This window comes from Chamaea fasciata, unplaced genomic scaffold, assembly GCF_029207755.1.
Source record: "Chamaea fasciata isolate MVZ Bird 193981 ecotype frontalis unplaced genomic scaffold, bChaFas1.0.hap1 SCAF_1, whole genome shotgun sequence".
Lineage (NCBI taxonomy): Eukaryota > Metazoa > Chordata > Aves > Passeriformes > Sylviidae > Chamaea > Chamaea fasciata.
The window spans coordinates 19,940,683-19,958,604 of NW_027094086.1; the positions used below are offsets into that span (position 1 = coordinate 19,940,683).

A 17,922-nucleotide genomic window follows, 5' to 3' on the forward strand; every position below is an offset into this window, starting at 1 on the left:
AAAAATCTGTAGCAACTGAAATTTTCTTTACTCTTTAGTTTGACTTACATTGAATTAACCACTGTTTCTTTGGATACATTTTAAGTTCATTTCAGAATATATTGCATATATATGGCAAACTTTTGGAATTAAACATAATAAAATGTAGTTGCTTCATAGTATTTCTATGTAATCATGATTTCCCACTTGATAAAATATTGATGGATGTACAATAGTTTTGAACAGTGACAGTGTTACTGAATTCCCATTATGAGCACCAGTATTTCAAATAACACGTGTGGCCTTGAAAACTGAAGTAACTATACTGAGCAATTAACTAGCATAGAAATAAGAAATGAGCAGGCCATCAAAAATAATAATAATGTCATTCTAGAACATTGATGCTTCCATGATAAAAAGTTTACTCATATTTAACCAGTGAAGTTGCATTGTTTAAAACCTTTGTTTTTCAGAGGAGACAACATTAGTAAAAATTCGAGGCAATGTAAACTGAATTCTGTAAATTATAAAACTCGATTTTCAATATGGTAAAGATTTGGGGAAGGGAGTCAGTATTAAGTCAAAGTGTGTTAAAATTTGTCTTCAGCAAAATACTCAAATTGCAAATCTGTGTAGGACTGAAGATAGTTATTCAAGCTCTAGGAGTGCTGTAGTGTTTTCTGCCTAAAACTGATAGATGACTTCAGAGCTGGATTTTCCATGAGTAGCAGTCTGTTTAGTAGCTTTTGAAAGTAAGGCTGCTGTACACACATACTGCATGCTTGAATTCAGTCATCCTGTGAACTAAGGGAAGGGGGAGAGGAAGGTCGTGCATGAAGTATTGTTCAGATATTCTGCTGTGCTGTTTGAAGGATGGTGGAAGGGAGATTAGCATGACAGCAGGAGAACGCTAAATTTCAGTTTTTATAAATGAAGGGAAATTCATGCATATATGTTAAGGGCTTAATCAGGGAATGGCTCTTCTGAAGAATGTTCTACTTTTTTGCCATAATCTTCATGAAAAGTTGTGAATACGGGCTTTATTCTCTAATTAAAAACATTTGTGAATATTTATAGAATGATGGGCATTTAGAAGATCTTCTACCATATTTGAGAATTGAACTACTTAGTTTTTTCTTAAATTTGAGTTAGGGATACCAAAGACAAAGGGGTTTGTGTTACCTTACAGTTGAAAAGTTTTAAACAGGAAAATTCAGGCATGCATTCTTCTGTAGCTGGATAACTGGAAAAACTATACTGAATTTGGGAAATTTGTAGTTTAGAACACATTAGATAATTTTATTTAAACAGAAGCATTAAAGCATTTTGAAACTGGAATTAACTGATAATACCAGAAAGAAAGGAAAAAATCAAACTATAAGCCTCTGTTGGAGATGATACTTAATTTAGTCCCTTTGAGGCGTCCCTGTGGTAGTGGATAAAGAAGGTAGCCAGCCACCTTTGTTAAATCTTTCTGGAAGGCTTCGTTTACGAATCCTAAACTTTTTGAGATGTGTTTCTATGTGTTGTACTCTAAAATCCACAGTGACTACCTTCTTGGTAAAACTGTAATAGATTTTGTATGCCTGCTCTACTGGCTCTGTGGTTGTACTTTTCTTTAATCAGTGTTCCATATCCAGGCTATAGGTCCTTGCTTTTCACATTGTCTTTATTTAGAGATCCTTGATTAGGGCAGAAATACGCCTTATATAGAAGTCATTGCTCTTTTATTACCTTTGCGTATGTATTTCCATTTAAATTGCCTGTTCATAATGTTTTTTCCTCTGGAGTATCTAGACTTTTATCATGCCCACTTTTTTTTTAATAGCCTATTGCTACATGTACAAGATCCTTATTAAGAACGATGCAACATTTTCTAATATTTAAGATTCTACATTTAACTTCTTTAAATGCTGTTTTGCACAATAGTTATCGTTCTTTCTTTGCTAGAACAGTACCAACAGACTGTCAATGCTTGATGGTTGTTTGTTTTCTCTTTTAGGCTTCAGTTCTGGAAAACCTGAGGCTGGCAGTACGATCTCAGCTTGGATTTACCTCAATCAGACTTCCTATTGCTGGCAGATCAAGTAACATTTGGAATCGAATTTTTAATTTTGCAAGGTCACGTCATTCTGGATCGTTGGCATTGGTCTCGGCGGATGGAGATGATGTTGCCAGCCAAAGTACTAGTAGAGAAGGTGAAAGAAATAATACTCACAGAAGTTTGTTTTCAGTTGAATCTGATGACACAGACACAGAAAATGAAAGAAGGGACACAGCAGGAGCAGTTGGTGGTGTTGCTGCCACCTTGCCTCAAAAAGTCCCTCCTGCAACAGCAATAGAAGCCACAGTGGGAGCGTGTGGGAGTTCCTCTGCTCAGACCAGCAGTGGGAGTACCACGGATGGTGGAAGAGAAGTGACAAGTGTAGAGCCCCCAAGCACAAGTCCCGCCCGCCACCAGCTCTCGAGCGCACTAAGCCGTATGACTCAAGGCTTACGCTGGGTACGCTTTACTTTAGGGAGATCAAGCTCAGTGAATCAGAACCAAAGTCCTTTGAGACAGCTCGATAATGGGGTAAGTGGAAGAGAAGAGGATGATGATGTTGAAATGTTAATTCCAGTCTCTGATGTAGCATCAGACTTTGACATGAATGACTGTTCAAGACCTCTACTTGATCTCAGCTCAGATCAAGGACCAGGGCTTAGACAGCCTTACAGTGCAACACACCACAGTGTAAGGTCATGCAGTCGAGATGGCCCCTGTGAGAGCTGTGGCATCGTACACACTGCCCAGATACCCGACACTTGCTTAGAGGCAACAGTGAAAAATGAAACTAGTGACGATGAGGCATTATTACTCTGCTAGGTACGGATTGTTTAGGAAAGATTGTGTACAAGTTGGAGCAATATCTGTCATTGTTTTGTACTTCACAGTTAAAATTAGTTTTTAGTTTTAAAAAATCCAGGACAACTTTATGTTAAAGCTATTTTAGCCTGTGTGGTTGATTAAACTTATACTGGATGACATTATGGAACGATAAGAGTGAATGTTTTAATGGCTCTGAATACACAATGTGTGTATCCAGTATAATCAGATTACTCTTTAAACTGAAGTTTTCTCCATTAGTTTCAAATTTAGTTTATCCTGGTACTATAGTTCAAACCTGAAACATGGCTGCTCAAGACTTACTGGCTGCCTGTTTAACCCCATATTAACAGGTGAATTTGTACAGAATTATTTTCCTTTAGGAATTGACTCTGTTGTATTATTGCCAACATACTTGTAACTTAATATACTAAATACTGGTAAGGATTGTTAATGTAAAATATGTACTTTTCTTTGAGTTTATTCAACACTTTGTCTAAATATTCTTGAATTTCATCATAATGTGAACTTACTTAAAGGGAGGAGAAACTTTCTCCAGGAGCATTCTTTTTCTTTCAGAAGTACAAAATGCAATGATATATGAAATTATTTAGGCACAGTAGATAAACTGATGGCAAAAGCTTTTTTAGCACTGACTTTCCTAAAACTGCAGTCTAATATGGTACAAGCCAAATAGTATGTAAAATCCCCAGTCATTAGTCTTTTTGATTTGAAGTAAAAAAGGGCCGAAGATATTACAATATGTATTGGTTCTTTAAATATCCAATATGTACAAATACACTACAGAATAAGTTCCAACTGGTAATAGATCTTTCCCTAATACTGTAGGGTATAAGGCTTGTTTGGACTCAAGGGATTTGCACTAAAATCATATTAAGGTCTCTAATGAGCTTAGTGCACAAGCACTATCACTTTAAGTACTATTATTGTCTAATATTGCAATGGCTATATATTTCCATGGCTCTTTTCTTGGGGTGTTGCGTTTTTGTTGCAATTGAATTTGCTTTACTAATTCCCTATTTATTCATTGTATTTAAAAAATGGTTTACTTGGTCGCAGACTGGTGTTTAAAAAAACCAAAAGAAAACCCTTTTAGTGTATTTTTTTTATGATATTACATGTTGGAGCAAAACAGATCAGTGAGAATAAAAGCTCATAACTTCCAATTTTGTGATAAGCAGGTTAATATGTGGCTACTAGTGTGACAACAAGAAACTACACCTTTTAAAAACAAAACTGTCAACTACTGTTTTATTTATTCTTTACCAGTCTGTTTTTAGTAGGCTTAAAGATCCAGTATGAAATGTATTTGTGTGTGATTGTATGCTATTTATTAAATTTTAAATACTTTGTTGAATGTCATTTTAAAGCATGTTTAAAGTCTTGTGCATTTCTGTCGTGTTATGCTGTCAGGCAGAACTGACTAAAATTTTAATATGTATCAAAATTAAATTGAATTTTTGTTATGTTTTTGAGGTACTTTTAAAGATAAATCCAAGGTCTGTCTGGCTTTTTATTTTTTTAAAATCCTCATCTCTGAAGTACAAATCACATGCAGAAGAAACAAACAATTGAATGGATTCTAAAGTGTATATATCTTCTCCCTCTTCTCTTCATTCACAGACACTGGGATGAGAAAAATAAATGATTTTACCATCTGGTTGATTTTTTTCATGAGAGTTAGCAGGTAAAATCTGAGTTCAGGATGCAGTTATGTAGATTTGTGCTTTTGAGGAACCTTATGTGCAATACAGTTGTAAAAGATTTTATTACAATGACCCATGCGGTTTCAAGTTTCAGAACAGATCACATCACACTGGTACCAGATCAGGTACAAGTTGGCCCATAATTACACATACTCAAGTAAAAGTCATCAATGGCCATTTTTATTCACATTGAATAATATCTAAATCTGTGGGTAATCTTTAGTCTGATTTCAGTCGCGTTGCTTATAGAGCAGGCAGCTTTGCAATAGGAACATGGTAACACACCTTGAAGTATATGTGAACAGTATGTCCTGGTATAAAATACTGGGTTTTTAAACCTTCCTAATTAATTGTCATTAGAAAGTGGTTGTGGAAATGCTTGTCCCTGAGGCAGATAAATTTTAAAGAGTCTTCACAGAATACCTTCGGTGTTTAACACACATAGTGATCTAAATTTGTTCCATTAGATGCCCCAAATAGCATGTACCTATGGACTCCATATTGCAGATGTAAAAAGAACACAATGTTTAATTTGTTTTAAAGGACAAATGCTACACATTTAACTGAGAAGTTGGATTTGATTGATAATTTGGAAAACTGTAAATAAAATTCATATTTGTATGAGGTGAATTTGTTGCAGTGATTTTTTTTCTCAGTCATATTAAAAGGAGTGATTGATTTTTCTCTTGACTAATGTATGAGTGATTGGTTGCATTTCTTTAGTTTGGTTTTATTGAGGTTTCCGGTTAGACATTACTATCCTTTTTCTTTTTATGCTGGAGAGCTTGAATTAGTCTTTTGTTTAATTGATTCTTGATATAGCTATGCTACAATATTAGGGCAGTTTGAAAAAAAGAATTATTTACTGTGGAATTATCTTGTTTTCTGTAATAAATCATTTTCATCTGCCAGCTTGGAAGAATCTAGGTTATTGTGAGGCAAGTTTTCTCCTCATGTTATTTAAACATGGAAAAGAGTTTGTCATCGTTCTTTTTCACATACCACACTTTTCATTTGATTTGCACTGAAACGTTGGGGGGGGGAGGGGCTGACTGAGCTTCTGATGGTGCAAGGGCTTGTTTTGTTTTCGAAGTAAAGTTCATTTTCAGTACAAGTTCAGCAAGTGTTGCTGATAACTCTTCTTTCAAAACACGTTGCTGGAGCGGATGCTGGAATTAGTTACTGCATTTTGTGTTCCACTTTCCGCCCAAATGCCAAAGCATGAACTTGTGCCAAAGCTTGGATCCAGTCCAGGGAAATCAAGTTCAGGTTGGGACAAAAATACTGTTTCAGTTAAGTTTATATAATAAATACTCACTGCAGATCAAATCATGGCTTTTCCTGTTGACATGAGGTTTTGCTTCCTTTCTGAAAAGTGTTTCATTCTCCTACATGCATCTCCAGATGTTCAGCTGTGACAGTTGTCCTGAGGAAGTGTTGCACATTTCCCATAAATCTTTGTTTCAGTCAGAAGTTCTAATCTTCCTCCAGCTGTGATGAAGCTTTTTGTGAAGCTTTTTGTCAGTGAGGGTTTTTTTGACTGCATCTCTTTTCTTCCTCTCTTGTGAGTTTCTGAAAATAAGCAGTTGGTAACTAAATTTCTTCAGGACATCAGCTACAACTGAATTGCCCAAAATATGGGGTGTGTTTGGAAAGGACAAGGGAGACGTCTGTCTTGTCCCTTTGCCAAGTCACCAAAAGTACATAGAGATGAGCAGATTGATAGTTAAAATTCTTTCCCTTCTATCCTCCACTGGGATCTCGTTGTAGTTAGCTTTTCCTTCATCCAAGTAAATTAAAATCCATAATTATGGGACTTGATACAGAGAAGTTTTATAGCACAACATTCACGTCAGTATGTCTAGTTGAGGTTTCTGTTTATATGCAGTATCCACTATCTGGTGAATAGTAACTTGGGGGAAGAGAATATGTTCACTAAACTGGAGCATTCCCTAAGCATTCAGATGGACAAGACTCCCCTCATCATCACTGGAGGAAATAAGAGACAACACTCTGAGCAGTGTCAGTTAGTGATTCCTAATCACATTTTGAGAAAGGGTATTTACAGTAAACAGAATTTAGCTAATCTTTGTGAATATTCAGGCACAAATTAGTGTTTGTGATATTTTTACATGCACACTGAAATCTAGGAGAAGAATTTAGTTTTCAGCATTAATTTCTCCTCGTTCGACCAAGTTGCATCCTGTTATCAAGAAACCAACTAAAAGACTCGTGCAAGTTAGGTTTTTCAGACTGAGTTTTTTTTCAGATCACAGTTACTCTGTATGCTGCTTCTACAAGAAAGAAATGGGTGGAAAACACAGGAAGAAAAAAAAAAAAAGAGCCATGGGAATTTGAATTTTGGAAATGTTGTAGTAAAACAGACTAGAAACTCTAAAGAAATATAATTGTATTACACTGCACAAAGAATTTTTTTTGAGACAGACAATTGAAGGAGACCTTCCCAAAAATTAGTCATAATGGGTAGGACATGTAAGATCCGGAACATAGAAAGAAAGGACTTATGGTTCAGTGTGGACTTCATAACAGATAATAAGGGTTTCTTATGCAAAATGTAAAGGACAAGGAAATAAACTTGTTTCAAGGAATAAGGACATGATCCCTGAAATAAGCATACATTGTGCATATTATCTAACAGAGGCAGGTGTCTGGATTCAGAGCAGATATCTCGGATTTCATCACAGCATTGTTGACTTGTCGTGTTACAGAGGTTTAGTAGAATTGCATTTGTACCTCTGCAATGAAATAATTGTGCATTTCATGATTAAGGTATGCCAACAGAAATTAAGAAATAGGTTTATCTGCTTCTCCAGGTGTATAAAATAACTGGTAAAATGTATTGGTTTAAATCTGTTGTCTTTCCTTTGGTTAGTTAAGAACCACCTTGAACAGTCACAGTTGGAGGAAGAAGTTCTGGTGCACCAGAGGAAGAACAGGAGCAATATACAGGGTAGTGAGGAATGTCATGAACTGACATCGTATTTTTGCAGTGGCATAGCTGTTCAGTTTTGCTTTCTCTTCCCTACTGTGTTGGCCAGCAGTTACAGTTCTGACTTTGCGTTCCTTTAGTAGATGTTGAGTTTGAGAGTTGGGGAAAATACGGCTAATATTTTGCAGTGTTTTTTAGATAGTGCATTAGTAAAAATAACCGTTTCCAAAGATAACTGATCCCTGTGCTTTTGTTTGTGGTTTTTTTTCTTGGAGTTTGGAAAAATCCCACTAAGAACTTAGTTTCTTTGACTGAGATTATACACCAGGAAGTAACTGGCAGGTATGATGAGGGATTTTTTCCCAGACCATTGTGAGAATTAGAATTACACTGCCTGAGTTGAACTGTCACACATATTTAGAAACTGGACTTTTTATCGGACCATTATTGAGCCAATGAATAGTGAAAAAAAACAAAGAGCACGGTATGAGGGTTTCTTAGTTGCTCCTGTGCTGGATTCCTGGTCGTTCTTTTTTTCTGTATTGGTTGTACAGTCTGTGTTTCACCATTTGTGTTGATCAAAGAGGAGGAGGAGGCAGTTGGTGTTACAGAAATGAGAGAACAGTCACTACTTATTGTTGCTCTAAAAAGTAGGATGGTCTTCAGCATGTGCACACCTTTGGCTGCCTTCCTTTGTGTCACATGTGTGGGACCCAAGGCTGGGTGCTAATGGGCTGCATCACTGCTAATGTTTGTGGGGAAAGACTGGCACTAGGATCTTGGATGTAAATATGCTCTCCAGTATTTAGGAGTGCATATTTATAGTAGTTCAGGTGATGTGGAGCTAGAGAATTGAACACCTTTCTTAACATTTTTAGCCTTGTTTTATTATAGAAAACTATAGGGCATGCTTGCTAGTTTTGGAAAGCTTTTACAACTGAAGAAATCTTTAGAGATCAGGTTTTGAAACCTCATCACTTGTTTGTGTCTGAAAATATATCTCATGAAAGTAGCCAGCAGACTCTTCTGAAAACTTGGGGAGGTTTTGACAAGGGCACCTGACTGGTGTCACAATTATGAAGACTTTACAGGTGCAATTACATTTAGACCATCTGGTTTTCTTGAATGAGTATTAAATTCCCACTGCAGAGAAGAGGAGTGTGAAAGTAAATCCCAGGTCAACAGACATTACGGATTTTTTAATAGGAGTTGCAAAGAAATGCCTACCAAGTATTCAGTCCTTCCGACTTTCTGAATATGGGAAAAGATAACCATTCTTTCCTTTCTTCAAATCCAGAGTGCACCTCAAATTGACACATTTTTATACAAATTCTCCAAAACCTAGTGCATTATCCATCATTACTGAGAGTTGTTGGTACCATTTTTGTTAATTTTCTCACACTGCAGATGTGGTGCATGATCCAGTCTTTCTTCCTTGGAGGAAAGTCATCAAAAATAAATAATATTAATTGCACATCTTCATTAGCTGACCTTTCTTCCTGCTGCTCATTGTCAGTCTCTAGTTTCCTTCACGAAATGTGTCTGTTCAAAAGCCTATTTGTCTGCTGCTCCTGCATTTTGAGATACATTTCAGCTTCACCAACTTTAATTTGAAGGTTAATGCCAGCAAGAGTCCTGGAGTTCAGAAAAAGCCGAAGACTGTGTGATAATAGAAGAGCTTTACAACACTAGGGTATGGTAAGAAGAATGTGAAATTGAAGCAAAGGGGGGAAGATAAGAGTAAGGTGTGATAATTAAAGGTGAAGTTTAAAATTAATAGTATTTTATGTGGGGATGCAGCAGGTAAAGGTTCCAGGATGAAGTGGGTGAGAGTATTTGTGTCTTAGAAGACTTTAAACTGATTGTGTCTGCATTATAATGGTTTTAGAAGATGTCCTCAAGTCTGCTGGATGTTCCTAACCTCAGTCCTGTTTCTTGCAAACTTTTCCCTAAATTTTCCCTAAATTATTTTCATTTGGTAAATCAAAGATACGGATTGTATTTTCTTCAGAGTCATTCAAATGGAATCAGTTAATCATTAGGCTACTGAGAAACCTCTGATGATTGCACTTCTCTGATAGCCACACTAAACAAGACACTCCATGTTTAGATTTCTAGGATTATTTGCTTTGGTAGACACAACAAAGTCATTATCATATGATTCAACTTCAGATTTGTGAGCTTGGGAAGACTTTAGCAATGGCTCTCAAATCTTTGAGCTACTATGTAACATTTGATGTTCAGTAAATGTTTCCTAACAGGAAATGTCTCTGCAGGGTTGTGGTTTAAGCCCAGCTGGTATCTGATAGCTGCACAGCCACTCAATCGATTTGGAAGGGTGATAGTGTGAAAACTCATGGGTTTGAGATAATGACGGTTTAATAGGTAAAGCAAAAGCTGCACTTGTGAGTGAAGCAAAACAAAGGAATTCATTCCTCACTTCCCAGGTGCAGGGAGGTGTTCTGCCATCTCCAGGAAAGCAGGGCTCCACCATCCACTAATGAAGACTTGGGAAGACAAGCGCTATATATGCCGAGTGTCCCTCCCCTTCCTTGTTTCTTCAGCTTTATGTGTTGACCATGGCACCATACAGCCTGGGGTATCCCTGTGGTCAACTGGGGTCAACTGTCCTGGCATTGTCCCCTTCCAGCTTCTCATGCACCCCCAGCCTCCTCGCTGGTAGTGCAGTATGAGATGCAGAAAAGCCCTCAGTGTAGTGCAAGTGCTACTCAGCAGTGATGAGAACTTCCCTCTGTTGCCAACACTGATCTCAGCACAGATGCAAAACACAGAGCAATACCAGCTACTATGACAGAGTTCAACTCTCTGCCAGCACAGACCAGTGCAACCGTGCAGAGTCAAACATTGATTATGGAGCAAAGATTAGTTTTAAACTCTGCAAAGAGAAGGATAAAAAAGTAAAATGTTTTGTGGGTAGGTAAATACTACAAAGTCTGTTAGGAGCCAGAAGCCCTGTTGGTGCAGCAGTAGATACTCAATAATCACTAAGAATGTAGGGCCAGTTGTCTTCTCTCAGTGTTTTAAGTATTATTTCTTTTCCACCAGTGGTGTTTCAGGCTATTTTTCCCAGGGACAGCTGAGTTGTGAAATATTAAATATTTACCAAATATGCATAAATGCTGCTTAGACAGAGTCTTGTTATATACCAATACATTATTTAATGTATTCAAAACCACCTGTGGGATAAATTCATTTTTCCTAGGCACAGAATTCTAAGACGTTACGTTGCTGGTTTGTGGGCAGCTCTGCAGTTCTGAGCTAGGCATGAAGTTACAGATAGGAAGGTTGTGGATCCTATTCTTAAATGCCTAAAAGTCTAAATTATCCAGGAAGAAATCGGAGGGGAAACAAAGTTCAAGCCTGTTCTTGCTCAGAAACAGACAAAAATAGGATTTTGAGCTGTGCTACTCTTTATGCATTTATGTATCAAAGTTGTATCAGCTCTTTGTCGTGCAACACACACAAAAAGGGAACTGGATATCCCAGTGCACGCTGTCTGCTGTGATGTGGCTTATCTGCTTTCAGATCTCCCTCTGCCCAATTTGGTGGAAGGATTTGAGCAGTAACAGTTTGCAACTGCCACTAGCCCAAGAGCCTACTCAGAGGTGACTATCTGTTTTCTATGAAACTCCTTTCATAGAAAATATTAAGTAATCATTGGCCAGGGAGAAATTATGGGAAAGTGACTGTTTTTGGTTGGCAGTTTAGGTACTGGAGTGGTACTGAAACTTCAGGGTGAAGTCTCTTTGCCAGTAAATACTGCAAAATCTGTTGATGCTGTTCTACATCAAATCATTAAATATCCATTGGGGTGGCATAGGAACTTGACTGCTACACCGCACATGACTACATGATCAAATGAACCTCTGACTTTGCTACCCCTCTCGTCACTTAACAAAGGTCACTTAACAAAGGTCACTTAATCTATACAAAGTGAGACTGCTTTTCCAAATTAGTTTTGACCTGTTCTGATGCTGTGTCCAGTTATGAATCCCAGTGGGTCTCTGTCCTGTTGCTCAAACGTGAGGTGTAGGACAAGATTCTTTGTGATGGGCAGATAGAAAGGCAAATGTATGGTAATGCTCTCCTACCCATCATGAGGGAAGGAACAAAGGTGACCTGCTGATGGGAAGGTGAGTTTTTTTCCGAATCTTGTGTCCCTTGTCTGAATGGCTTTTTGGTACCCTATATGTGCACCCTCTCACAGCCCTCAGACACAATGTTCTATCTCGCTAAATCATCACCACTGAACTGGAAGTGGTGAGGGGATGAAGATGCAAGTGCTCAGCAGATTTAGGGACACACCTGAGCAGTGTCATGTCACTGCTGAGTATGTAAATCCAGGGTTATGGGAGAAAAGAAGTGGGAAAATGCCATAGTAACTAGTGCCTCTCAGATGGTACAGAGCAGGTCTTTCCTTTTCAGCTCCAAACTTTTAGCTCATTTTCCAGCTGTCTTCCTTTTATTTTCCCACCTTTTTTTCCAGGTCTATATTCTGAAACACAGACAAACCACATCTTGCCAAGGTCACACCAGCCTTGTGTGAAACCCACCACAGAAGATCCTGACTTTCCCCTGGCCCTGGGGAAGAGCTCCCCTGGGGCAGGGAGGCTCGAGGGGCCAGCCCGGCCAGGGCCGGCAGTGGCTGTGTGGGCAGCAGTGTGGGAGAGTGGTGAGCACAGGCTGGGCCTGCCAAGCGGGCAGAGCAGGGCCATGGGGCAGATGGAGCAGGGCATCAGGTACTGAAATGTGATTTTCACATGGATGTTGGCACACATACCCCGGCTTGCTCCTCAGGCTGGAGCGCCATCCATGTAGTGTCATTGCAGGGGCGAGCTGTGTTTGGATGCTGAGGGTGGTGTGTCCCAAATCCTTTGAGAAACAGCTTGGGAGCGGTGTGGACCCCTCCATCTCCACTGAGAAAGCTGCAACACTTGGGTCACCAGAGCACTGCACTCTGCCTTTACCTCTGCACAGGCTGGACCCACAGGCTCCTCAGACGTGGCTGCAGGAAGCTCAGGTCATCCCTGGACTCTCTGGCTTCTTCTGTGGAGACCTCAGGTCACCCTTGGTTTCCTCAAATGCAGCTGCAAAGCATTTAGTTTGCTTTTGTGCATCACAAGGTAAAAAAATAGCCACATTTTCAAAGCAGCTCAGCAAGTTGCAAACCGTCAGACACACGGGGAGCGAGTGCAATGAGAACAGCCCAGAGCCCCTGAAAGCATGGCTCCCTTGTCCAGGCAGAGTCCGGAGCAGAAAGGGCCCAGCGGCAGTGCTCTGCTCCCATGCGGGTCACTGGGCTGCTCAGGAGTGGGAGGTGGAGCTACTGGGAGCAGAGGGGGCCGTTCCTCCAGTGTCTGTTTAAAGAGCATGGTGTGGTGTGTGTTTCGGGCTATTTGGAGATAACTGCTGCTCTGGGAGGAGGGGGCAGTGAAGTACTCTGAGGACAGAGCAACTTTCTGAGCTGAGGCCTCACTCTCACCTGTTAGCATGCCACCCCAAACCCAGGCTCAGCAGAGACTTTTGATCAAAGGGGGAAAAGTTGTGAATGATGACCTCTCTGTGGTGGCTGATGTGTACGTGGAAGATGGAGTGGTGCAGCAGATTGGACCAAACCTGAACCTGCAGCCCTCAACTGGACTTGTTGTGCTGGATGCAACCAACAAGCTGGTGATCCCTGGGGGCATTGATACTCACACACACATGGAGTTCCCTTTTATGGGTAGCAGGTCAAAAGATGACTTCTATACTGGAACCAAGGTGAGTGCACATGTGCACATCTGTGTGTGCATCTGAGCTTTCTCAGAGAGAGATGTCTGCTGGTCATCCAGTATTACTTCTAAAAGTGAGAATAGAGTGTAAATCAAGCATGGCCAATTGTTCCTGTCCCTTTGACTGGGATATTGTCATACAGCAGTTGGGGTACTCAGTGGACCCCCTCAACCGGTATGTTATTTGGGTTCCTTCAGAAACTACTGTGATTGCGGGGGTGAAGTGGGGCATGCATTTACCCTGGCTGTCAGCATGCAGACTGCAACCTGCTTTGGTACATGCATCAAGTTTCATACTTTCCTGAGCAAAGGTTAACTAAAGAAACAGTTTAACTCCCCACTGCTGTTTGAGCACTTCTGTGGTAATCTGTTCTTTCTCCTCTGTTGGCATGTGGGAATGCAGGCTTTTCTTCTGTCATTTTGCTGCTTACTGTATCCCTCAATGAAAGTCCACTTCAAATACGCTTTATAAAAATACCTAATTTCTCCCAGTTTTACAGTTCTTCAGCTTTTTTGCTGATCTTTTTATATTCCCATGAATACATATGAATAGTGTATTGATTACTCTCATTGACAGTATGCAATACATACAGTTTCCATAACTAAAATTTTCAAGGCATTTTCTAAGAGCTTTGTTGTGCAGACTGAAATGTTTTATTGATAGAAAGGATCACATTGCCCTACTTGGCTTGTCTGCTAGACATCACCTTCACAGACACTGTTATACCCAGTTCCTCTCACAGGAGAACTGGGGTTTACTAAAAAGCAGAAAATAGGTTTTTAAGGTTTCCTGAGTAACTCTGAGGTACTTTTAGGAGAGGGAAGCTGCAAAACGGAGGCTACATACACAAAACAGGATGTCCAGATAGTCACTTCAGTGCCTACAAGAAGATCCTAGATCCAACTTAGCAATTAGTTGTCAAAAAGTTAGATATTGTGGATGTTCTTAACCCAGGTCAAAGTGTGGAAAGTGTTCAGACCTATTCACTGAGGGTCATTATCTGACAAATATTTTGGCAAGAAATTCAGGGCAACAGAGTTGTATTCCAACTATTGCAAAATATGCTACAATGATTAGCTAAGATTTACCCATTCAGTTGAATAAGTAAAGGCAGCTCTCTTTACAGATAGAGGGAAGAAAAAGATGTAGGGAATAAAAAGATACTTTCAGTGGAGTTGTGGAACCCATGATATTTTCTTTCTTGAAGTCTATAAATTTTCTTTAAATCATGTTTAACAAATAAGTCAATCTTGTTGAAAAATATTTGATAGTTTGAACAACTTTTCCTGGAGAAAACGTTTTGCTCAATTCATTAGAGATTTACAAATACTTGTGTCACTCTTCAAACTTCTCTTTTTGCAAAATATACTGACAGACTTACAATTATTCTTCTGATTTCTAAATGAACAGAATAAAGGAAGAAGGAAACTAATTGTTGCAGAAAAAGGAAGATTAATATAGCATAAGGGACCTGGACAGGGTGGATAGATGGGCTGTGTCCAACAATATAAGGTTTAAAAGTACAAGTGCCACATCCTGCACTTTAGCCACAACAACCCCCTGCAGCTGGGGACAGAGTGGCTGGACAGAGTCCAGGCAGAAGGGGACCTTGGGCTGCTGGTTGACAACAGACTGAACGTGAGCCATTGTGAGTCCAGGCAGCCAAGAAAGCCAATGGCATCCTGGCCTGGATCAGCAATAGTGTGGCCAACAGGACCAGGGCAGGGATCGTTGCCCTGTACTGGGTGAGGCCACACCTTGAGTGCTATGTCCAGTTCTGGGCCCCTCAGTTCAGGGAGGACATTCAGGTGCTCAAATGCATCCAGAGAAAGGCAACAAGGGTGGTAAAGGGCCTGGAACTCAAGCCCTGTCAGGAGCAGCTGAGGGAGCTGGGGTTGTTGAGCCTGGAGGAGGCTCAGGCGAGAGCTCATCTCTCTCTACAACTCCCTGAAAGGAGGGTGCAGCCAGGTTGGGCTTGGTCTCCCAGGAAACCAGTGACAGAACAAGAGGATGCAGACTTAATCTGCACCAGGAGAAGTTTAGGCTGCACATTAGGAAAAAAATCTCCACAGAAAGACTGTGACTGGGCATTGGAATGGGCTGCCTAGGGAGGTGGTGGAGTCACTGTTCCCTCAAGGTGTTTAAAAAAAAGACTGAATGTGTCACTTAGTGCCATGGTTTAACTGATAAGGTGGTGTTAGGTCATAGCTTAGACTTGATCTCAAAGCCTAGCTAATGAATTCTGTGATTCTCTGATCCTGTGAATTTGAATTGTGCATATTTTGATCTGAATTGGTTGCTACTGTTTTGCAAAGGGACATTGTTTAGAGCAATAGCGAGGATTTATTTTGCTAATCTGGAAGAAAGCGACAATTTCAATAAAGGAATTTCTGTATTGGATCAATTTCTTTTATTGATCCAATAAATAGTCAAGGATCTCGCATCTGAGTAACTTTTATCCCCTGCAAAGGCAAGAAAATTAATAATTCAGTTGTCCATAAAGGAGAGTGGAAATTATTGGTTAAAAAGCAATTTTTGATCACCATTCAGCTATTAAGTAAGGTTGTATTTTACTTATTTGCTTGACAACATTTATGTAGAGGATGTAAATTCTTCATTCTATTTAAAACCCTCTATACAGTTTTACTAAATTATATCCTGTTCCTAATAAAAATACACTTTTAAACACTTTTAAAATATTTTGGTGTTAGACAAGCTTTTGGGGCTTTTCATATTGCATTTTCAAACTCAGTGGGGTTTGTTGTTGTTAATGTTGTTGTGTATTTGCCCCTTAATACTTGCCTGTCACTCAGGCTTGTTTTTTCTACTATACAGACTCTGAGGAAGCATGTCTCAAGTTGACAATGCTCTTCTAGTGCTCTCCTTCCTCAGTGATTCCACACACTTGACGAAACTCACTGATGCAAAAACACTACCGACACATCTCCAAATCTTTGACCAGTTTTTGTACACGAAAAGAAGCCTCTCCTCCAGTGTGTGAATTTCACTTGGGTTCTCCTGAACATGCTTTTGAGAATATTTTTCTCAAAGCAAATGAAATTGATCTCCGTAATAATTTTTCAGGTCTGTACTTTACTCAGGGGAACTCCTCAGTGGCTTTTGGTTTTTCAGTGTATCCAGATTAATTGATGTAAGGGAGTTGGAGAGGGTAGGAGGAAATTTGCATTGTTTCTGATTGCTAAATATTAATTTTCTTCTTTCCAGGCAGCTATAGCAGGAGGAACCACTATGATCATCGACTTTGCCATCCCTCAGAAAGGTTGTTCTCTTATTGAAGCTTTTGATACATGGAAAAGCTGGGCAGACCCTAAAGTCTGCTGTGATTATTCATTGCATGTGGCAGTTACATGGTGGAGCAACAAGGTAGACACAAGAGTTGATTTAAATTCCATAAATTTGTACCACACCTGCTTTGAATTAGTCTTCACACGCTAAATATAGCTTGCTGGTTAGTGTTTTTGTGATTAAAAAAAAACATTTGAAATAGCCCACACCCTTCTGAGAGTAATGTATTTGAAAAAAAATCCGGGGATAGTCTATATCTCTGGAAAATACTGCACAAAGTTAAAGGCAGGGATTGTGCAAAACCAAGACAAGGCAGGTCAGAGGGGGAAAGAGGTTTTTACACTAGTTTTGTCTTCTGTTGCTTGAACACTTCGTATGTTATGCTTCTGATGAGTTTTGGTGGTTTTAGTTGTTTGTTTGTTTGTTTGGTGTTTTGTTGGGTTTTTTTTAATAAGGGTATAGATGAAAAATATGGTACTTGACTTCATTTGTAGAGGAAGACTTTTTTCCTGGGTGACTGCAGTAATACCCCCTAAAAAGTAAAGCAGGACTGTAGCCAATAGTACACTGAAAGTGAAATAATCTAAAAAACCTTTTTTGAATTTACATATGGGAGAATCCCCTTTGCTGAGTGAATGTTTGCTGATAGCCTGAAAGCTTTACTGATAAATTAATTTTTCAGGTGCTTGATATCTATCAGAATGAGACCCATGTTTTACAAGATGACTTTGGATTTTTGGAGAACTGTGTGTGCCTCAGTACACAGATATATTAAGTAAATTCCTATTTTATATATGAGTACTTATTCTAATTTTTAAATTCTAAAATATATGCACCAAAGCCTTCACTCTGCAAACAACACATTTTTGGTATTCTGTATACTAAGTGCTAAAATAGGCTCACCACAACTTCTAACTTAAGGCAAAGACATGAAATAAATTCTCCAATGAAGTATAAGTAATGTTCCTTTGAAACAGCCTCAGCAGACAATAGTGGAATTGTACTGACAAATCCAATAAAACTGGGCAGTGTAAATCAATGAAATGTTCTAGTTTATATTAAGAATGTAACTGTTTTTAAAGGTCAAGATTAATAGAAATAGAAAGCTTGGATATTTTGTAGCTGTAAAAGGCCTGGGTGAGGAAGACTGGTATTATATGCCCATGTGATCAGCTCTCATCTCATCAGGATTTGAAGTAATTATTAAAAGCATACATTCTTTACAATGCCTTCTGTTAGTTGTAGTAAATAGTGAAGAGGATAAATGACATGCCTCTATATTTGAGCAGGGCCTTTGGTCA

At 39.2% G+C, this 17,922-nt stretch overlaps 2 protein-coding genes across 2 annotated transcripts in view; both read left to right on the forward strand.

Annotated features, from left to right (window-relative positions):
* LRP12 (LDL receptor related protein 12) overlaps window positions 1-5,202 on the forward strand; it is a 51,217-nt gene extending 46,015 nt beyond the window's left edge. Inside the window, exon 7 of the mRNA XM_066177447.1 lies at window positions 1,982-5,202. Within this exon, the coding sequence (XP_066033544.1) occupies window positions 1,982-2,845 (864 nt within the window). The 3' untranslated portion in view covers window positions 2,846-5,202. The remainder of the gene's footprint in view (window positions 1-1,981) is intronic.
* Window positions 5,203-12,927: 7,725 nt separating this feature from the next.
* Window positions 12,928-17,922, forward strand: part of DPYS (dihydropyrimidinase) — a 30,512-nt gene continuing 25,517 nt past the window's right edge. The window contains exons 1-2 of the mRNA XM_066177455.1: window positions 12,928-13,303; window positions 16,541-16,699. Of these exons, the coding sequence (XP_066033552.1) occupies window positions 13,034-13,303; window positions 16,541-16,699 (429 nt within the window). The 5' untranslated portion in view covers window positions 12,928-13,033. The remainder of the gene's footprint in view (window positions 13,304-16,540; window positions 16,700-17,922) is intronic.